The sequence below is a fragment of the Lonchura striata genome, chromosome 5 (assembly GCF_050655825.1).
Source record: "Lonchura striata isolate lonStrDom1 chromosome 5, ASM5065582v1, whole genome shotgun sequence".
Taxonomy (NCBI): domain Eukaryota; kingdom Metazoa; phylum Chordata; class Aves; order Passeriformes; family Estrildidae; genus Lonchura; species Lonchura striata.
The window spans coordinates 57,706,786-57,730,538 of record NC_140707.1 but is presented as its reverse complement, the minus strand read 5'-3'; the positions used below and the strand labels follow the sequence as shown (position 1 = coordinate 57,730,538).

The 23,753-nt window shown below is 39.6% G+C and overlaps 1 protein-coding gene across 2 annotated transcripts in view; it reads left to right on the top strand.

The window, feature by feature from the left end:
- Positions 1-23,753, top strand: part of FBLN5 (fibulin 5) — a 60,949-nt gene that overhangs the window by 17,715 nt on the left and 19,481 nt on the right. For both annotated transcript variants that reach the window (XM_085582288.1, XM_021531954.4), the window contains exons 5-9: positions 15,143-15,265; positions 18,025-18,141; positions 19,069-19,188; positions 21,869-21,991; positions 22,544-22,670. In XM_085582288.1, the coding sequence (XP_085438414.1) occupies positions 15,143-15,265; positions 18,025-18,141; positions 19,069-19,188; positions 21,869-21,991; positions 22,544-22,670 (610 nt within the window). The remainder of the gene's footprint in view (positions 1-15,142; positions 15,266-18,024; positions 18,142-19,068; positions 19,189-21,868; positions 21,992-22,543; positions 22,671-23,753) is intronic.

Genomic DNA, 23,753 nt, shown 5'->3' with positions numbered 1-23,753 from the left:
CAGTGTTGTTTGCAGATACAGCTCTGTAAAACCTGTATTGTATTTTTCAGGTGTTGCATTGCATTTTGGGACAAAATTTTTTCTAGTTAACATTTCAAGAGATTTAACTAGTTATAGATGAAAAGCGGTATAAGAGAACTTTACAGGGTTGCACATAGAGAACTTTACATGGTTGAACACAAGACTTCAAACACTGTCCATGAAATTAATCAAAGTAAATAAAATATTTATTTCCATGTTTCTCAGGCAATAAGCCCACATAGAGATTTGAATCCAGAGAATTATGCCATAGGTGTGTCCTACAAAGACTAGAGAATACCTCTAAAGATAATGAGTAGCTGACAATTTGCAGTATATCTATGGCTCAGCAGGTCACATGCATTCTGGAGCTGGTAAGTTGTTACAGTGAGCTCATGGGCACTCTGTGCTCCCTTCCCCGGGACCCTGTGACTCTGATCAAGATAACCCTGGACCCTCCTTCCTGTCCCAACGGGGTTGGCGGAGAGCCAGGGAAGCCCACCCTGTCCAAAGTCTATATAGACCCCTGACATTTCCTGTTTGTGCTCTTTTGCCCCGCTCTCCCCTTAAACACCACAGAATAAAGAGAGCTGAACCAACACATATCTGGAGTAAGAGCCTCTTTTGGAAATCTTTGCCATCTCCTGATATTCCTCCCCTCACAGCCTCAGACCTCTGGGCTATCCTGATATTCAGGGGGCTGTGCAAGGGGGGGAATGTCAGTAAGTGATGTTAATCTTCTAGATACAAAATACTATTATATTCTGCTCCACAGAAATCACAAGCTGACATCTTTGGACAGCTTGGGACATGAAACTGTTTCAGAAATACATGATCCATCCATGTATTCATTCATTCCCTTTGACCTGGGGAGTGACCAGAAATGCTAAACTAAGTACTGTCTAAAGTATCTGATTGGAGATGATTAGAAAGACTATGAATTGTTGAATGCTAATCATGCTAAGAATTTGCTAGGCCCTCTTCTGTCCTTGAGACTGTGCCTTCTAAAATGGAACTGCTCCCTTGAATGACTCAGTATGACCTGAGACCTTGTGGCAATAAGAGTTAATAAGAGAATGTAGTATGATAAAGTAAAATATGTAAATTAACTTTCCAGTTCAGCAGGCCCACATGACGGAAAATTCTCTGGGATGTACCTTCTAGAGAGTAAAAACAGGAGTTTGCTCCAGGAATAATCACAGAGATTAAATGTTCCTGCTGGTTGGGAACATTGTCTCTTCTGTTTGTTTATTTATTTATTTTTCATTTTTTTAATTACTCAAAGAGAACAGAGAGGTTTTTTTCAGGCCAGGCCACTTAAAAATGAGCTATTTGGCTTTGGAATGCTCAGTGTGGACATGTGTCTTTCTGAGCTTTCATGTATAGTGTGAGAGCTGGTGGGACTGCCTATGACACTGGCACTAGCCATGTGGCCAGTCCTGTCAGTTTGTATCACTAGTCAGGAATTTCTGAGATCTGGTGTAAGGAAGGTAGGCTTACCTTGGAGATCCTGGGACAAATGTGTACAGGTCTGAACATGTGAGTAATGCAGTCTGGTTCTGTGTTTGTTCAGCATCCAATGAAATGGTTCACCAACCTCAACAATTGCTACTAAATTAAGCAAAGATTCACATTTGCATTATTTTCTCTTAACTACCTCCAGGGGAGAATTCAGTTTCTGTTGCCTTCAAGGCACCCAATTCTCCCAATCATTCTGATTTCCTGGCATAAAAAAGACCTGGGCACACTGAAGATATGCAGCAAAGGAGTGCTTGGTGGTTAGAGGGTGGCAGCACATGTCATACAAGGAGAGGTTGAGAGAACTGATTTAACCTGTCTTAAAAACATAAGGCTTATGAGGGAATTGTACTGCTTGCTGCCTTCCACTCTATAATGTGGGTGTGTAGAGAAGATGAAGCCAGATCCATCTCAGAGGTGCATGTGGACAGGAATGGGCAAAAGTTGCAACATGGGAAATTCTTATTACCTATCATGAGAAATGTTATCACAGTGAAGGTGGTCAAACACTGGAACAGGGGTTCAAAAACTTTGCAGCTAAAGGTTGTGCCCTTGGAGAATTTCAAGTCTTAACTGGAAAAGGCCCTGAGCAGCCTGACTGAATTGTCCCTGATTTGAGTGGAGGCTGAGACCAGATGACTTCCAGAAGCCAACTTCAACATGCCTTGTGCCATGGTTCTGCAACTGCAGTGACTGAAGTGCAGTAGCCTGTGTCTGATACTGGTTCAAGTCTTTAATATATTGAAGGCTGCCATAAAATTAAAGTGATATTCTCTTTGTCACATGGATTATGAGTTTTAGCACTGATTTTAAAGTGCTGTAAGATCTTTGAATGGAGTGGGGTGGTTTTATATTTGCTTTCAAGGTTGTGTAGAGCCAACCAGTTAAGTGTGACTCAAAACTCACATCACAACCTCAGAGTCTGTAGTGAGAACTAGAGGTCCTTTTAAGAAGGGAGACCTTCAGATCTCTGCCCATGGCAGCAACTCCTGCCAACTCCAGCAGAAGCTGTCATGATTGACTAAAGAGAGTGTTATGCTTGGCATTGGGGCACTGGGAACCTTATCAGGGGAGAAAATTGTTTTCCATATTTCACCTCAGTTTCAAGTCTGTCCATGTGTCAGCATGTTTTATAACAATCTCAAAAGTGCCACAAATCTAAGGTAATTCTTGTATAAATGTTAGGACCTTTTGGGCTCTTTTATAAGCAAAAAATGGGTAGTGGAATAAAGCCAGTGGAGAAGAAAAATCTCTGCAAGTACTGGCTTCCAGACTCAGACAGCTGTGTCCTCATTACTCTTAATAGCAAAGAGCTATGAATGTTGGGCAACATTCCCCCCTGAGTGTATACATAGCAAGCCATCTATTTATTTATTTCAGTGGTGGTGATCATTGGAAAATGCCTATAAGCCCTGCTCAAATAACTGGCTTTAACTCAGATTTGGCATTCACTGCTTTATAATGCTTGAATCACATTTTCTTGCAATGTTCCAAAAATTACCGCCAGCCAACTGAGTTGCAAACTGTCCTGGATAAATGAAAACTGTGGGGATATGGGAGGTTTACTTTGCTCCAGTTAGTGTGTGATGTGGATGTCTACTGGCAGTTTTCCTGCTTTCCTTACTCTCAGTTCATGGCTCCCTGGAAAAAGAGGTGTTTCATCTCAGAGTGCTTTTTCACTCTCTTCTTCTCTCTCTCTCTCTCTCTCTCTCAGTAATCCCTTTCAGTTACCTGTAGGGCCTAAATTAAGACAGAAAATTTCTATATTTGGGAAATTCTGATATAGCAAGCTATCAAAGGAGATGTGCTGAGCCTTTAGAGGCAGAAAGTTGTGTTTTGTTTAGCCCCAAGAACTGCCAGTTTTGAACAGGACCATGACCAGGTTCTAGACAATCAGGACAAGATGTGAGGCTGAAACTGCATCAAAGAAAATTTCTAATAGAAGTTATCTAACATTTGCAGGAGTCCTGTCCCCTACCTGTCAATCAATAAATCAATTGAGATAATTAAGATATTCTTCCTCTGTATTGATCCTAGCATAAAACAGAAGTTCTGATCTGGATGGTCTTGAATGAATTTTCTCTCCATGAAACTGAAGATTCATTTCACTGAAAAACTGAGAAAAAATTCCTACATTTCTGGTAATTGTTTCTACTTCACTATAGGAACTTCCAGACACACATTCTGCAAGCCAGGCTCTTTTCCCTGGTTTAATGCCTGTGTTAAGGGAGTAAGGTGTTAGCCTCATGGAGAAAGTCAAAGTGACCATTATATGTGTGTTTGACTCACACAGTACATGAGGCAACCTACAGCCATGCCACCTCCAGTTGGAGCCTCCTTGCATCAGCTCAAGCCAAGCAGTTTTAAATCCAGTCCTTTACTGAATGAGATGCTGATGATTATTGCTGAAGCTTTTGTGAGAGATCAGTTAGTGAAAAATCCCATACAAGGGATCCCTATCATGATATCCAATGGTAGAGATCCCTTGTTGTCTTCTTTTCATATATATTGAAGATTTCAAGTTATCCTGTCAGAGTGACTGCAGCATTCATACTGAATTTTCTCTGTGGGTATGTATATATTTCTCACCTAGAATCTCACTTGTTTTTTCAGTTCTTTGCACAACACTTGATGTTGCACATCCAAAGTGGCTGCATTTTAGTGAAAGAAGCAGTCCTTCCAATAAAAGTTTCTATTATAAACTGCAGGTGGATATTTGTATCCCATTGTTTTCACTGTAGTTTTAATTTCTGGATCCATTTTGATCAATTCCTTCTGCCATATTAAAAGTCAGACTGTTCTCTTCTTTACTAGTTATTATAGTTTATTCACAGTCCCAGACCTCTCTAGCTTGCCAAAACACTTGGAAAAGGAGCTCTTAATGACTCAGTTAAAATGTACGGTCAAGAGGTTCACTTATTAGAGGAAATGTAAACTGACCACCAATTGGCTAAACCAGCTGGCTGGACTATTTGTGCTTGAGATTTCTCAAAGTTCCCCAGGGAACAAAAGTGGGAATAGCAGTTCTCTGCTTTTAGTTCTCTCATGTTCCGTACCCTAACAGAAAAGTCTTTGAAAAATTTTGTTGGAGGAGAAGCCAATAACATTTAGCTGACATGTTTAAAAGCTTTATAAGTAATGCTTTAAACACCTATATTTTTATATATTCTTTCTTTCAGGGTCTTTTTAAACTAAGCCATAGTAATGCAGAAAAGATATACAATTCAGCCATAGAAAATTCACTTCTTCACTATTAATAGTTCCACTCCTCTTCTGTAAAATTTTATAAGATTCTCTAGAGATTCTTGCCTGAGATATTTCATATTATGCAGCAAATTGATGCTTGTAAGTATCTTTTTTTTATTTCTGAGCATGCATTTGCTGGCTCTGACTGCATATTTTTTGTTTCCATTGCAATAGAAAGTGCTACTTAGATAACCTCCCAGCAGCTGTGAGTATTCTCAATAAAAACTCGCTGACTCCTCTTACTACTCTACCAGCAGATCACAGTGTAGCATGTGGTCATACAAAATAAGTAATTTTGAGAAACCACAATAACACTTCATTTATTCAGCTGAGAAATATATTTCCTTATGATGAAGATAAAACCATGTTGAGCAAAACCTTTGTACCTTCTAATTCAGCAGGTTCAGTGTCATCAGTGAATGGCAATGTGTCTACCACACTTCCACAGGGTATTTGTGTCACTCTTGTTCTGCCATACTGCAGCTATTTGACATAGAATAAATGCAGCAGAGAAATAGCTGAGGTTCCCAAATCACATGCACTGATCATGCATGTGCAGAACCTGCAGCAGGAAATCATGAATCAAGGGAATAGTTATGTTCCAGCCCATGGAGTTTCCATCTTTAAGCAAAGCTCTTGGTTGAAATTAGTAGCTTGTCTTATTTTTGATCCCAGAGTCAGCATACTGACTGTGCATTCGTGCAAAAGCTCTCGTGGGACACCAGGAATAGTCCACTCAAGTGTCTGTGGTCTTGTACCAAGAGAGAGCCCTGGGAATTGGTGGGAGTGAGGATCTGTGGTCATGCAGGTGATGCTTAGTGTATGAACCACACACAAGTCTGTTCTGAGCAGAGAGGGGAGAGGCTGTGGGCCCTTTAGTCCCCTTGCTATGCACTTCTTTTCATGGCTGTGCTGTAAATCTCAGCCACAAAAGTGGGACTAGAACAGTGTTCAAAGAGCAAAGTCCTTCACAGTTTAGCTGTTGTTTATCATCTTTGAGTAATGTGAAAAGTGTGCTCACTAAGGAAAGGCTCAGCTAGCTGGCAGGAGACCTAGAACCTGTGACACATGTTGAGCAATTTTCATACCAGGCAAAGGGAGCAGAATTAGATTCATGCCTTACACTTACTTAGCATCCATTTCCAGACTGACCCTCTGTGTGAAAAAAAGCCACTTTAATCCTTGTTTAGTCATCAGCCAATAACCTAATGCATATGGGATGCAGATAGAAAATTAATTCAGCAATCAATGGCCAGTCCTCAGACAGTGAAATATGCAATTAAACAGGTGTTCAGGGAGTTGATCTTGGATTGTGTCCAAGCTCAGCGGGGTCAGTTGTCCTTGGAAAAAACACTGACCCCACACAGCAGCAGTTTGAATTTGGCTTCAGTCTGCACTTTAGGAATGTGGCATTGTTATTTCTTCCCTTTTCTTATCAAACGTAATTATCTTGAGAAAAAAAAAAGTTTTGAGAAAACATGTGATTTCACTGAGTAAAAATCTACTACTGAGGAAATTATTTTTCAGTGTCCAAATAAGGAGTGGGGGAGAAGTTTGGGGAAAGTGCTCTGTTCCAAGTAATCTTGGACCTGATACCCATGTTACTGAGCTCGGATGTTTAGTCCTGGCCTGCAATTATGCCTATAAAAAACAGACATCCAATCTTTGTATTATTTTAAAATGGAGCCCTGAGGGCTATAAATGATTGAATGAGCTTTAGTGTTTGAGCAGACAGAGATTCTGGAACGAGCTGTCAGCTTTGAGCCTCTCTTCCAGATCATTGCATCTTAAGAGCCAGGTTAGCTCCCGGGGTTGTGACAGTAAAACAGTGGGACTAAAAGACAGACAGAATAAAATAAAGACATAGGGCCCCAAAATCCCCCACACCTCCCTGTAAAAGGGGGAAGAAGATTTTCCATGGTAAATGTTTTCCAGTCTGCAAACCTGTGCTCTCACAACTGTCAAATTCATCTCCAGTATTAGTGTGTTGAACCCCATGGTGCTAGTGGCTCTCAAACAATCATGATGGCAAAAGCATACTCACTTTTGTCAATGGCTGACCAAAAGAAGGAAATGCAGCCTTAGCTACTACTGTGACCCATAGAAATTTGTAGCATGATTATCAAAATTCATTACTTAAGAAAGGAAGTCATGCATGCTAAATATGTTCCAAAGAGAACAAAATGTAACAGTCCATCTGTGAAAAAGCACACATTGCCAAAAGCATATTGTCTTGGAAATTTGCTGTCCACATTGGCTTCCCCCTTCATCACAGAGTCCAAGCAAAGTTTCACTTCTAATTGTCATGGTCTCCAAGAGCATGGTTCTAGCTCAGAGATGATAAGCCCACATCCTTCCATGACAGCTCTTTGCTAGTGCTGTGATTCCATTGTCAGCCAGCTGGGAAAGGAGCTGCCATGGAGGAGTGGGATGGTCACAGTGCCCCAAGCACAGACTATGCCTGTGGAGGGATGAGCACACTCACAGATCCCACCACTCAACACCAGTGGATGCACTGAAGGACAATAGTCTCCCTTGTTCCTTTTGGGCAGGTGCAAATCATCTCCTTGGGATGGGACTGCCTTGGTAAACTTGTCACTCTGTCATGTGGCATTTAACCACATGCCCATAAGTACTAGGATTATTTTTTATCCTTTAGAAATAGCTTTTTGTCAAGAAAATATTTTCCTACTTGAAGGGCTCTGAAAAGTCTCCAACTGATGAGTTGATCTTAAGGACTTTGTTTCCTTCTGTATTCTTTAGTGCATGAAGTCTTGTTCATGCACAATCCTCTTTTTTTCTGAGCAGAAAAAAGGCAGTGTCTTTGCTTACCAAGTTTTTGAACCACACCTTCCAGAGCGCAGGTGCTCCCAGTTCCCAAACACCTCTGCTCCTTCTCCTCTTGTCTGCTGGCTTCTTTCCCTGGCTAGCCAACTTGTAAAGTTACTTAGATTGCTGAAAAATTTACTACTTCCTGCATGACCACATCCTCTAACCTATTGTTTAGTCTTCTTGAGGCTCTTGATTCTATGAATTATCTGTGGTAATAACTTGGATTCTTCCTTTTTTACTTGGTTCACTCTTCATAAAGAAGCAATCACTCTGTGTGTACTGAAAGGAAGGTGGCTGGTATGCCCGATGTATTTAGGCTGATGACTTAACATCTTCTAGCATAAAAAATGTTATTAACATTTTCTATGTTTTCCACATATTTCTGAAGTTACTAAAAGCATTAGAGGTACAATTTATCTCACTAAAAATCAGTTTTATTGATTAAAGTACAAATAAAAAATAAAAAAGTGCATATGCATATATTTAAATATTTGCAAAGGAAAGATAATTTGGAAGAACTTTTCAATTTCCTATCCTAATTTTCAGTACTTTCACTGGCCTGTTAGATTTCCTAATGGAAATGAGGTAAGACAAAGATAAAATCTCAGGTATGATGGTTATGAATATAGAAAAAAAAATAACTAAACATTGAAAGGTGTTAAATAATTCAGTGACTACTTTAAGACACCACTTTGACCACATAATCTGTATTTTTGTGACCCAGGACACAGAACCTTACCCATCAAATAGTGTTTTGAAGACACAGTTTTTCACTACAACTAGTCTGAAAGAATAAATATAAGACCCTAAAATACAGGAACATTTAATTTCACAGCAATACTCACAGTCCTATCTGTAAGAGTAAGAAGAGGTGTGAAAGCCAGATAACTCTTTTAATTTGCCAGAGACTACATTAATAATTCTCTTTCTACTTCAGTAACTACTGGAAACTTTGAGGTTCCATGCACCATCTAGCATATGTTTTATTATGTTTTTCAAATGCTTAATCTGAAGCCCTAAAGCATGTGTCTTGTTTTCATTTTGAGTTTGTCTTCTAAACACTGAATTATATCTCATTGCCTTTTGCTTTAGCTGTAATGACCATCTCCAGATAAGAACACAGTTTCCATGAAGATGCTTACAGATCACAGGCATATATACCTTGAATCTTTTCTTAAATAGATTACTAAATGGAGCATTATCTTGCTGTAAGATAAATTTTTGTGGCCTGGAATAACTGTTTGGAATCTCTTGGTATCTCTTTGCAATATAATTTTTGAAGTGTTGACACCAAAAATACATTTCAGTAATTATTGCACTAATGCAATGTACAGTGGTAAGAATTATTTCCTGTGTCTACTCAGTGTTCTCATGGTAATGCTTGTCTTTTCAGAAACATGATGTCAGGAAAAGTTCATGTTCAAGTGATTATTGTAACAACCTCAGAGGGGTTTTTTGACCTACATTTTTTACTCTTGATATATGACCTTGCATTTGTCTGTCTTGAAAAGCACTTTCAAATGTGCCCACCATACCCAGTGAAATACTTTCATATAAGACTTCATTTCACATTTTAGTTCTTGACTGCATCAGCACCAGTGATCCTCTGTATATTATCACAAATGTGATAAAACAGTGACCAAAACTAGATCCACAGAATTCTACATTTATGATTCTCTCTTGAGATTATTGAACTCCTAGTCTTAGTCTCTTTGGTTTGAAAAGTACAGAATATATCTGGTCTTAATTCAAAGGGTTAGAGTGCTGATTTTCTTTTTATGCTGTCAGTTCTTGCAATTTATTAATAAAAGTAAGAGTGGTCTCAGTCCTGTATTCTTGGTGAACATGGGTCAGTGAGAACATGAATATGAATTAGTGAGATGTAGTGTTGTGCTGCAGTTTCACATCTAGGTTTCCTTTCTATATTAATATATTGCCCCATTTTTTGTGCATGGATGGCTTTTTAATTATTTTTTCTTTAATTTATGAGCCCTGAATTAAAAATTTAATTAATTGTTCTATGACATGGCTAAATTCTAAAGAATCTACTAATATCTATTAATATTAGCTTTTACAGATAATAAAACACAAAGCCAGTAATTTGCATGCTAAACACCATTAGTTCACATATTTATTTTGACATTGTAAATGATATCTATCCAGTCACCAGGCATCCTGCCATCCATTAAAAATACAGTCTGTACCAATGAAAACAAAGCATCAGCACATCACATCCTACAAAAGGCAGCCAGCCAGCCAGAAATTTAAAAAAAAAAACAACTTTCTCCACCCTTGCAATCCCCAAATGAAATCCCATTGCCCCAGCCACCTCACGCCTTGTCAAAATGTCAAGTAAAGACAACATCACACCCCAGAGCTGCTAAACCAAACCACCACAGCCATAATTTTTTTTAAGGCAAACACACTGATCTAAGAGAAAGGGATGTGGTTAATTTTGGAGTGTTCAGGCTTTGGCTCTTGCAGCACACGTTTCCTTACAAATGGATATGGAGATGCCATGTACCTATTCTCTTCTTCTGTCAGAGATCTTTAAATCTCATGGCTCGGAGCCATGAGGCTTTGTTCATTGTGGGTGGTATTTCTTAGGAGGCAGAGAGCAGTGGTCTGGACAGGCCATGTGGTTGCTCTCAGTGTTCATCTGGGAAGTAAAAAAGTAAATCTTTCCCACTTCAAGTCAGATTTTAATTTGTCTGGAGTGCTGCCCGAACTTCTGCCTTTGGAATTAGCTGTGGGAGCAGTAATGTGAATACAGCAACTAGAAAGATGGATAAGAGAAGTGACTACAGCAACTGGAAGGATGGGTGAGAGACTATAGATGACCACTAATTTAATAGCACACAGTAGGATTCTCAAATGCTGAAACAACTAGAACCAGTTTTGGCCAGAGAAGTTTTGAACAGTTATCCATCTATCCTGCTTTGGTTCTCTAGTGTTGTTACAAAGTGCTGAACAACTGCTCTCTCAAAGGAGTCACCCAGAGTGCCTAGTTATTTGGGAATATCTGAATTTGTTTAAACTTACTAGGTATGACCTTTAACATCCTCACATTTTTCATATGTAATTTCACAGCAACACTCACAGTCCTGTCTGTCAGGGTAAGAAGTGTGAAAGCCAGATAACTCTTTCAATTTTCAATAATTCTCTTCCTGCTTCAGTAACTACTGGGATCTTTGAGGTTCCATGCAACATTAGGGTAGAACAGCAACATTCTAAGTATCATAGACTTTACCTAAAAGAAACTTTGATTCTTCCGAGGTCCTCTAGTAGAACATAATGCTTTCAGAATGATGGTTAATCTTTTATTTTAGATCTCACTAGCCAATGTAGAGTCTCCATAACATTTCTGAAAAAGTGGTATCTTGAAATGTTCATATAAGAGGGGCAGGTTGGGCATGAGAGACTACAAGACAGAAAGGTCTGTCACCTGCTCCTGTTTCATTTGCTAAATGGTCACAGGCTTGTCCTTTAATTCCTTAATCTTGAATTTCCTTGTTAAAATCCAGGTGCACTGAAATTTATCACCAAGTGGGATACTGCAGGGTTTTGTAGTCCAGTTTGATTTGTATTAGAATTGGAAGGCATCAAATAAAAATAGACTCATTGTGAACAGGTTTTGTACATAAGAGGGCAAGCCCTGTTCTGAAGAGTTTTAGGTATTAAACAATGAGGGAGACTGGACTATGGCAGAAATAATGGATTTTTATGGATTTTGTAATCCTTGTTTTCAAATAGGAAGCAGGGTGATGGAAGATGAAAAGCAAGGAAGAGTTCCCAAAAGATAAATTCTCAGTCCATGAACCACAATGTGGTCAGTGTATCTGTGCTGGCTCCTTGTCCTGCACAGTAACCACCAGGTACTTTAATCTATCTTCACTGAGGACAGATCTAATTTGTATTTCCTTCCCAGTACACCTCACAGCAATTCTTTGTTGCCATATACTGAGTCAGCTAGCCAAAATCACACAAGGTATCCTTTAACAGTAGCTATTATTACAGACTAGACTTGTTGTTTGGATGCAGGTAAGATTTTCTAGGGATCTTGGTGATGAAATATACTAAAAGCAGATTTGGTATAATGAAAACCATCCTTGGGTTATCACTGATGGGTGACAGCATCTGATGCTTTCATGGCCCTGATGCTGAGATCATCCATTAGCACAATTTGTTAACATCTCTCATGGAGGACAGTGGGGTTTCTAGGGTTTCTTGCTAGCATGCTCTCCTTTAATAACTCTTCTGCTCCCCAGCTGATTAGACTTTACTTTGGGGCTCAGATGACAACTCATTGCAGTACTTCTGTCCATGGTGAAGACTGTGACATAAGTTGTGCTGTGTCAGACACACTCTTCCAAACTTCGTAAAAATGCACCTCAGGGATTTCTTAGCCACATGTGCTGTCCTTGCATTGAGTAGGCCTTACAGTTTTTTATTCTCTGAATTTGTGTTATCTGATTTGAATCTACAAAACTAATGAAAATCTATTACCATGTACAATTAGCATCACAGTTTTGCTCGAGTATTGTGTATGATCCATCACAGAGGCAGAGGTAGTACAAATGGGCTTTGAAGTCCCAGAGCATGAAGACACCTAAGATTTATGCTTGAATGGGACAGAAATAAGCTTGCAATCAGACAAAGGAATTATTCACACCTTATTGACGAATTGTCACATTCCACTTGCAACCTTTTGCAATTTTCCATTCAAAGAAAAATGCGCTGGAAGTGTTTTGATATAACTTCTATGTCTATCCATTATAGGCAATCTCTTGTAGTTCTATAGCTAGCTTTCTCCCCAGTGGAAATAATCTGGGATTGCTTGGGATTTTTTTTTTTTTTTTAATTGTTTTCCCTGTCAAATGTCTAGTTTTGACTTTACGAACCGCATCTGCTCTTACTGTATGCTGCATTGTGCAAATGGGCTGGGCAAGACACCCTATGTCTCCCAGGTCTGATATCCTTCAAGAAGATATTTAATGTCTGGGCAAATGTTGCACCAATAGTTTTTTCAGAGCACAAATATCTGCTCCCACTTAGCGAACCCATATAATGTGGATAATCCAGGGCAGACAGCCTGGGATTACACTACCTGGTTCAACTGTGAAGGCTGCTTTGCAATAACACTTTATTTGATTGTATTGGCTGTGTCAGTAAGAGTTTAATGGCACCTCATGGTAAGGGGCAATCTTAGAGAATGCCAGACATGAAATACAGAACTGGGTGTGTGCGCTCAGGCCCAACAAAAAAGACCTGCTGCTACCAGTAAAGCTGTTTACACCTGTTGGTTGCATAAAACTTCTTTAGTGAAGTCACTGAAGTACTGTTCAGTGCAAAATGTTAAAAGTCAAGGTGTTCTGCATAGACAACTTCAGGATCATCAGGTTTTCTGGAAGAAACTCCACAGGAGGCCTCCATAATAAAAAATGTTGCATTCAAATGGAAATATGCTTCCAAATACCACCACAAAAGGCAAAGGCTGGAGCTAAGCAAATAAATCTGTTTGTTATAAAGCAAATGGAAGAGGATCAACATTATACTTCTCTGGAGTGGAGCACAAGCAACAGCTACAAGGATGACTTGGGAACAAAATCAATCCCATAGCCACCTGTTGCTTTACGTGAAAGACATTGTACCCCTGCAAGAAAATGCCCCACAGAAGAGTGGAGGATCTGTTGTCTTCAAACTGTCTTGCTACCATATGTGGCGTGACCATGACCCTAATTTTGTTTTCACTTTGCTTCACCTATTGAAATTACTGGAAGCAGAGAACATGGAAAATTAAAATCTCCTTTTTAAGCTTAGCGCAGACTAGAAAAAGTAGAATTGGCCAGATCCCAATGTACCACTCCTAAAACAATAAGCAAGCATGACAAATAGAAAGCTTTTTCATTTAGAAAACATTAATGTCATTGTTATTAAATTTATGGTTAGATAAAGTCTCTGTTCATATACTACCAATTATGTGTGATATGCTATGAAGGGAGGACCCAAATTTTTTAGCTCAATCACAGAAGCAATAGCTGAACTGAACAACATATTTATGACTTATATAGTCTAGACTTGTTATCTTACCCATTTCCCACTTCCCCAACCATTTTGCCAATCCTCATCTGGCCAATAAATACATGGGAACCTATTTCTGACAGAGTCAATTACCTCTAATTGTGCCCCTCTTGTTATCTTACCAGCTTTGACTCACCATAAATTGCCCCGGTAGAGATGTTGGCAAGATAAGAACTCTAGACTCCTTCCATATGTATAATATGTATGTATTTATTTATATATCTGAACATGTTAGACATGCTGCTGTGGTAGACTGGATCAGTTATTTCACGACTGCTAGGATTGTACAGCTGACAGGCTGTGCTTGCTGCCTTCTGGGCAGATACAGAGATTAATTCCTGCCCTCTGCTGCCTACCCCAGCCCAGGGCATTGGTGAGACACTTTCAGTCATGACCTAACAAAGTCTGGGTTAATAAGAATCAGGGGAGGATCAAGGGAGTAGCATTGCTAGAATGATATAGTGCTTCAGCAAAGGCCAGTGCACAGTATGCTGGAATGAAAAATAGTTTAGGTATCAATAAGTAAAACATAGAAATTTAGGTTGGCTGGAAAAATGACACAATTTATCTTTTGGCATTTCCATTTCTGACATCTAGAGGCAAACCTGATGCCTGAAACATCAGGAAAGATACTGAGCAAGGCGTGATTCAAAATGAAATTCTGACTCTGAAAGGCATTTTTAATCAGTTAGGTTCCAGGGTCCTGGCTTATATAAATGTAAAAATGCTATCTACCTCCTTTGCAGAAAAAAAAAAAAAAAAGGGGAAAAAAAAAAAAAAAAAAAAAAGAGGGGGGGGGTAAGCCCACAACAAAAACACCCTAAGGAATTGCAATAAAAACCCAAATACATTAAACCAAATAAAGATGGGAGGGTGGGAGGAAGTGGAAATTAAAATAAAATAGTGTTATTGTCAGGAAATTTATTCCAGGGAAGTATACATTTTTTGGTCAGGTAAAGGTTGATTTTTGGTTGAACTTTCTGTCTGAAAAATTACAGTGAGATGGTCTGCATTGGTGGGGGTAGGAAATTTTATTTTTATGTCTCTGAGTTGTGTTTGTACATCTCTCGAACTCCCCTTCATCTCTTACTTTTCAATGGGGTTGCACAACCCTTTCAACGGCCTGTCCCTAGGACTGACCACTGCCCTATAGAAATCCAAGCTCAGTGACATAGCAAATGTAGAAATCACAAAAAGTTCAAGATAATGAGAGACTTTCCTTGAGGAGAAAAACTGAAACACTGGGTCACCTGCAAAACTGAGAGATTTGATGTGCAACCTCAGTTCTCACTGCCCTCAGATATTTATTATTGTGAATTTTCCTTCAGGTTATGGTCATTTTACCTACTACTCCAAACTCTGATTCCTTGCAAAGAGGCAGTACAATATGAACAATCTTTTGTTGCTGTTATTTCTAACATTTTCCTTCTGTATTTGTGTGTTGCAGATGTGGATGAATGCGCTTCAGACTCTCACCAGTGTAACCCCACCCAAATCTGCATAAATACTGAAGGGGGCTATACCTGTTCATGCACTGAAGGCTACTGGCTGTTAGAAGGCCAGTGTTTAGGTAAAATCTTCAATTGCTATAGTATCTGATCTGTGTATGTGTACCTGTGACTCCCTGAATTAATGTCACTAAGCACTTTTGCCAAGTACACGGTTAAACCTTCAGCTATGTGGAAACTGTCTTTTGTCTCTGTAAATGCCAGTGAGGGGTTTGGCAGAGAGACTCCCTCATGGAACAAAACTGTAGATGTAAATGCCATATGACTAGCATCATAATAGTATCATAACTGGGCTTTTCATATTCCCAGTCTGAAGGATTCCCTTCCATGTAAGATCAATTGCAAGCATGTGTGCAAAAAGATTTTTGCCCAAACAGACTTGTGCTTTCCTTACTGTGACAGCATGGACCTGATGGGATCCATATTTGATACCAAGAAATGGGAATGACAGTAAATCCTAAGTCAACCAATTCTTTTGTTTGGGGGTGAGAAAAAATTACCTCTGAACTGGGTGCCATTTCACGATCTTCCATGCAGCTTTATTTCAATTTTATTATTCTCCTTGCAACATTGTCCAGTTCATCCTTTTAGCTCAGTCCTGTTGAAAAACGATTGCTCAACAAACAGCACAGCAAAACAAACCTTCCATCCCTCCTCTCCTCCACCCCTTTCCCCTCACTTGACATGTTCTTGGGATGATGATGTAGATGTTAATTTTCGGTACACAGGTAGGACCTAGGAACCAGCATACAACTATTTTTAAAGAAAATTTTCCCATTATTAGTTTTTTCCCTGTAGTGCAGGCTGTTTGGTGCCAGCTCTGCAGAGCTGGACCATCCTGTCACACCTCCACTGGAAGGAGAATGGGCTTTCCCTGCCCATTTGTCCCTGGAGCATCTCCAGTTACTTTCCATCTTTCTCCTCCCAAGTACCAATTCCATGAGTTCATGGCTGTTTTCCTGACTGCTGCTGACAGCTGCTGTGTAATTCACCGGGCAGGCACCAGGCTGAGCCCGTCCAAGCTGGGGTCTGTGCAGCCATAGCCACTTCAGGGACTCGCTGTCTTGTACTTCCCCTGGGATAACAAGTGTCCAAGGCCCCTGCTCCTTAATCTATGATAAATCAACTTCTCAAAGCTTGTGCTGGGGAATGTACAAGCTTTGTGATAGGGTGGTGATGAAGGAGGGAAGGAAGGCAGATCCGGCTCTGTATCACGCGTTCTGTTATCCATTTACTTCTCCCAGTTACAGGCCAAGTGAAAGGGTTGTGTGCAGCATTCAGGATTTCAACACACATCTAAAAGACTCTTCTGCTTGATGGCTATAGCAGAGAACTGAAATGGCTGCATAGATGAATTGAGTACCCACTTATGCTATCTAATATAAGGAATAACATCAGAGTATTTCCCTATTTAAGTAATCATGGGGTGGATTATTGCAAGGCAATGTGAAAAAGGAAAAACAAATTGTGTTTAGAATTGCTATATTTTTCCCTACATTTCAAAGAACTCCCAGTTTTCCATACTTTATACTGGCTTTGGAAAAGTGATTTTTGCTGCCATGAAACAGTAAAGCAATACTTACTGTAATCAGAGGGCCAAGTTGGGGTTTAGATACAGATTTTTTCGGTGCACTGTTAGTAGTGCAGTGGAATTCAGTTAGTAAGTCACCATTACAAAAACCTACACTTCTATCTGTTGTAATTATCCTTCAAAGTTTACACAGAGAAGCCAGTGCAGCAGTATCAACATGACAAACCCACAAGAGAAGCAACTTTGTAGAAGTCCTTATCCTCAAAATGTAGCACTCTTGAGATAACAGTCCTGCAAAAAACTTAATGTACTTAATGTAATGCATTGTGTCAGTGAATTCAGTATTCATTTACTTAAAACCCATGTTATTTTTGTAGGATTTAGTGAAGCCTGCTGCTGGTGTACTCTTCACCACTGACCTGCCCTTTAGGTTATCTTGCTGACTGCATATAATATACTGGGTTTTCTATTGCATGAATTTGGCTTCAAAGTTTTAACACAGCCATTTAAAAAAAATCTCCATAAATCAAAACCCAGTTGATACCAAATGAAATGTTGAGACTTTGAAAGGACAGCTATTCAAGGTGTTTAATTTTAGTTTTTAATTCTGAGGCAAAAATATTTTAGCACTTACCATCTTACACACATTTTCTTGTGCTCATAGCACACAGTTGCATGCATTGACAATGCTGCAATTCAGCCCAAACTGCTATTTTGGCATTGAATTAACTGTTCATACAGTCATTTGTAATTTGTCAGTTAAAAATACATATAAAAAGGGAATGTGACTATTTGGAAAAATATCTTTCAAAAATATCCTCACTCAAAAAAGAAGCCTGTAGTAACAAACACTGCTGTTCCAGTGAGCAGCTTTGGTATATGTGGAGGCAAAGAAGGTTTCTATTTTGATTTTGCCAAAATTTCGCTGCAATGTTGGCTGTGGTTGTGCTGGCAGCCTGTGCCAGCTGTCAGGTATCCTTTGAGGGACCTGCTTAAAGGAACAAACCAAGCTGCCTGATTTAAACTGAAGGTTACAGCAATGCCAATCAATTCATCAGATACATTGGTAGATGCCAGATGTGGATAAAACCACATTACTACATTCTGCTGGGGAGAGGTATATTTTAATTCTAACTCCATGTCTGAATGCCTGGAAGTTTGGCTGTGACATCCATGACCAGTGTGCTGGGGTATTTCTGTGTTATCAGTGCTGTTGGCTCAGTGTGCTTGCTGCTTTGTACCTCATGAGAAAATGCAGACCACTTCACTTTCCGTGCTTCCCACGCACAGACATAGACGAATGTCGCTACGGCTACTGCCAGCAGCTGTGTGCCAACGTGCCCGGTTCCTACTCCTGCACGTGCAACCCAGGCTTCACCCTCAACGACGACGGGAGATCGTGCCAAGGTACGAGTATGGTAAACCATGGCTGAAATCTTTGGTCCCCCCTCAAAACTTAAAACTTGCTTGGTTTTTAGAACAGAAGTAACCTTCCCAGCATTGTTTTGAAAATGCTCACAGGTTTGTCAGACAGATATTTCTGTGGTTTCACAGTACCTTGAAGGGGTTCAGGTGCAACATGACTGGTGTATCAGGAGAAATATGCACAGAGGCCCAAACCTCAGTTCACTCAATTCAGTGGAATTACCAAGTGTTCAGGCACTGAATTTATTATTAAAATCTGAGGTTGTTTGACCCAACTGAGACAAGAAACCTTTGTCAGATCAGTAAATCATCATCTCCCAAGATCCTGACTGGAGTCCTAAGCATTAGACCACCTTTTCCTGTGATATGCTACCTCAAAGTCAACACAACCTCTTCATAGTCTCCCTAGCAAAGCAGAGAGCATCTTCCCACATTCTGCAGGAGAAGGTCTGTGCTCATGATGACCAGAAGTTGTTAATGTCCTACAAGGAAAAAATGTTGCTTTTGCTTTAGCCTGAGGTTTCCACAAGGACCCCTCATCATTGCATTATCTTTCTCAGGAAAACCCTGCTGTATTTTTTCTCAGATCTGTTATGATAACATTGGTTCAATGGTTTTCAAATTGCAGGATAAGGACAGAAACATTTGTAATAAAAATTTCATCCCGATCTTCCATGTTATTTTTTTAATTGAAGTCATTCCCAAAATGCTTCACTTCCACACATGTGTTTCCAACATGCTATTCCCAGTCATCAACCTGAATCCAAACAAACAACACTGACTTGGTTATATTTTTTCACAACAAATTGTTCTGTCTGTACAGCTAATCTCTTTGAAATGCTCTGCAGAAAAAATGAAAATGGAGTTTGGGGAGAAGTCACTGATGAATTTGGCATTGGTTTCCCATAGATGTGAATGAATGTACAAGTGAAAACCCTTGCACTCAGACCTGTGTCAACACCTATGGCTCTTTTCTCTGCCGCTGTGAACCTGGCTATGAACTGGAAGCTGATGGAGTTAACTGCAGTGGTAACTCTTATTTACTGTTTTGCTTTCTTTAATCCTATTATGTTTACTTTTTTAAAGGCATTGTTTTTACAAACTTTTTTAAAAGTTTTTTGCCTTGGTCCACGGTAGCATCAGGATAGCTGCAACTCATATGATCGTCTTTTCAGATAAAGCACTCAGCAAATGCCCAGGAAAGCTCCATGGAGGAGAGCCACAAATGGTTTTAAAGAAATAAGCTAAATATTCAAAAGCTCCAAGGTAACAGCAAAACATAAGAAAGCACTTTGTAATGCTGAACAGGAAGCCTTATTAGAGCTAGTAGAGATAGTCTGAGGACATTCTTCCATGATTAAAGAAATAGTTTATATAAAGCACTTTTCCATTTGTCTGTTGAATGCATGTATTTCCCTTGTTCTTAATGATTGCTCACTTCTGCCTGAAAATTTCCCCAGTTTCCCCTGTATGTCTCTGGCTTCACTTTAAGGCAGTAATATATGATTTCTTAGTACAGTTATTGCTGACCTGTTCATCACACAGCAGAATAAATTGTGCTTATGTCACTGTAATTTTTCCTCTTTGGTTTTTGTTTTTACTTTATTATTTTATTTTAACTGAAGGAAAAACTTTTTTGCTTATGGTACCATCAGCCTGATAAAATTAGAAAATTCAGCCAATATTTCTTGGAAGGAAAAATGCACTGGAAGATATCTGAGTTTTAATTTACAGTAAACAGATGTAATATGCTGTTTCTGAGACAGAAGACATGTGAGATGCAGTGTACATAATTAGTGTTTCCCAAAATATTTTTCCTGCTAATCTCCTTGTTATAAGGGGAAGAACAAATATTAAATATCTAAAGGGTCTTAAAAATTAAACACCTAACTTAGTGTTCTGCATCCTGATGGATTTTCTTCTTCTAAGTTAGACTCCTGAATGTTTTATATGTGTTCACCTCCTGAGCTACGTGGAGGTCTGAACCAGTAAGTTCATTGCAATGAGGCGGTGCTTGAGCCTCATCCATGTCTGAGAGCTAAGCCAGCAAAATGGTCTTTCCACCAGCCAGATATAGACCAGAAAATCTTTTCCAGACAATTCTTGTGCAAGAAATGTTTGACAAAGCAGGTCAAGTTTCTCTGTATGAGCTTCTTCCACTTCACCACAATCACTAGACATCTGAGTCTCAAAAGGGAATGCCTGGTTAGGAGGACACTCTTAAGAGACACCCAGGATTCAGATTTACTTCAACAGGAGTGGGGATAGTCCATGGTCTAGCAGCCAACTTACCTTGAAGCTGAGAGACATTCTTGCCCCAATTCAAGGAGAGAGGCAGAGATTTCAACCTGGCTTTCCCAACATCATCATTATTTTCTAATCACAGAGGTCTTCCAAGTGCATTAGATGTGCTCTGAAATTACAACCACCCTGTTGTCTGCACACAGTCAGCCAGGAGAATGCTAGGAATGTTTAGGAACACCATGGGCTCAGTGTCCCTCAGCACCTGACAGCAGCCAAACACCAACATGCTGGAGCTCTGGGCTAGGATGCCAGAGGGTGGCTGATATCTCGGCCACTTTATGGAGTCAGCCCTCAGTCCATGTAGTTTCAGGAAGGTGTTTGTTTCAGTGAACTCATTAGGGACAAACTCACACAGTAAAAGGACTATATAGGTGTAGAGTTCCTTTCATCTCCCTTTTGAGAAGCTGATTTCAGCCCTAAAGCCGCCTGGATATATTTGGACTTCAAATACTTTCCAATCCATCTGCACAAAACACCAGAAGTGGATAAATAGACTGAGCCCAATTTAGAAGAAAGGGAAATTCAGTCTGAAGAGTAAAAGTGGTTTGCCTGGGAGAGTCAACATGTCAGAGCTGGGAGTAAGAACTTGGGAGTTCCTGGCTGGGGCTCTGGCCTTTGTTTCTTTCTTCCCCTGAACAGGGAAATAAGGAAATGATTAGTGGCAGCCTCCCTCGGCCTAGTGCCTTTGCATGTGTTTTCCCCTCAGTCAGCCATGCCTCCATGTGCACCTCTGAAGTTTGTCTTTCTCACTTGAGCACAGCTCTGCAGAACACAATGACTGGTCAATTCATGAGTGCAAGGGGGAAAGAGCACAATCAGATCTTTGACAGACTGCTTAGCTTCCTAGGTATCTGGGAGGGGGCCGGACCTTCCAGTGTGTCTGACCCAGGCTGGGATGTGGAATGACTTGGAAGTAACTGACTAGAGGCTAAAAAACATGAAACAAACAGGGCTGGCTGCAGGAGTTCTGCTGGAACTCATATGGCCCTGGGAATGTGAAGCTTGCTCTCTGAGAGAAGGGAAAAAAATAAAATAAAACTGCTGCCAAGTCTTTCCTTTTAAATTACAGTTGCAGCTTTGTTGTCAGAGTATCTCTATCGCTGACGTAAAACAGAAATGAAAACATGTCCAACTGGTGACAGGTATTAGAAAAGAAAAATAAATAATTAAAAGCCATACATTGTGTTCAGCAGCAGCTTTGGTTTCCTTAGAAAAAAAGTGTTCAATGCAGAACTTGTTGTATAGCATTTTGTCAGGTTGCTGCAGAGTTCTAGGGAACTGGAGAGCACCAGCCTAGCTGAGGTAATGAGCAGGTAGTCTGGGTGGCCACATGCCTGCAGGACTGCTCTTCTGCCAGTGAAGCCAAAGGCTTTACTGAACTTTGGCTTTTGTTTTACCTCTGCAGACATGGACGAGTGCAGCTTCTCAGAGTTCCTCTGCCAGCACGAATGTGTGAACGGGCCTGGTTCTTACTACTGCACCTGTCCTTCGGGCTATAACTTGCTTGACGACAGTAGAAGCTGCCAAGGTAACATTTCTGCGCTGATTAAAACCCATGGGGACCAGAAAGTAGATCCTGTGTCTAGAAAGGTTTTCAAGAATTGAGATGCTTGATCTTGGCCTTGCACAGTGAAATACTTGTAGGGGCCAATTATGACATTCTGGTAAGAATGTCACCACATGAATATTCCTGCTGAGGTGAACTGGTGTGTTGTTTTAAGTAAGATTTTATTGGCTAGGAAGCAGCTACACAGGAAAGACCTTAAATGTTCTCCCCTCTGCTGTACACCTCTACTTTTCCCATTCTATAAGGTCAGAGATTTTGAGCAACCAATTCCTTTCCTTTGTTTTTTTTTTTTTTCTTTTTGCAGCATTTACCATGTGGGAGCACTCTAATTAGCAGAAGTGAATGGAGTAAAAACTGATCTTAAAAGAGAGGACAGTAAAAAAAGGTCATCTCTCACAGTGCAAGAGTTTTATGAATTTTGGGGCAATTCTTTGAGATGGAAACCAGCTTGTAGGAGTGATGTCCTGTACATATTTCCCTGCTTTAGCCATTCTCTCCTTCCTTGTGTTTTAGATATCAATGAATGTGAAATCAGAAACTTCACCTGCACTTCACAGCAAACATGTTTCAATATCCCAGGAGAATATAAATGTTTAGACCCAGTACGATGTGAGGAGCCTTATCTCCAGATTAATGAGAAGTGAGTAACATACCCACAGCCACAAAAGCAAATTCTATCTGTGAAAGTTGTATCTAAGGTAAACCAAAGAAGCTGCAATTTTACACTACAGCCATGAAGTCTGCCTACTATACATACATTCTATTGCTAAATTTACTACTGGTAAGCTGTATAAAAATAATAAATTGCAATTCCTTACCAGGTTACCAGGTGTGATGTGATATGATTTGATATGATATGATATATGATATTATATTATATGATATATGCTATGATATATGATATGATATATGATATGATATTATATTATTGATATGATATGATATGATATGATATGATATGATATGATATGATATGATATGATATGATATTATATGATATATCATACTCAGATGTATGTGAAGTTAGACTGGAAAAACAGCTATCAGTTAGTTGAGAAAACAGCAAGGCTTTTGATGCAATAAGAGACATTTACATGCATTACTAACTGACTTCATATATGTTTAAATGCAGCCAGTTTATTAGTAGTGATATTTCCTGAAAATCACAACTAGTTTAGCCTAGCAAGTACTTTAAAATATTAGATGATAGTTAGAGCAGGATACAAATAGTTTCTTATTGCTTAAAGGTTAAAAGTTCTGAATAGTTCACAGACTGATCCACCTTGCCCAGAAACTGGGTATGTCTGGATGGAGTTGTTAGTACTGTTACTGTCTCAACTGGGACTCATTTGAGCAAGCAAACAATAACCTTACATTTCTAAAAACAGCCTGTTTCTATTACATCTATATGTATTTGCAGGAGCTCAAAATATTTCAGTTCCAGACAGTATACTGCAGTCCTCATTATTTAATCCACAATGTTTGCACTAAACCAAATAACTGCTTGGTAGCCTCATATATTTTATAGAAAGGCAGGAGATTAATAATTATCTTATTTCATTTAGAATTTATGAGTCTATTTACATTGTTTTCTGAACTAGGGCAGCTGAAGCATGGACACATAGTATCTCTCTAGTTCTGGGTTTTCCTACCTTGGTGATAGAGTCAGACTGGAATTTGAAATAACTGAATCCTCTGTATCTAAATTCCCCAGAGCCCAGCT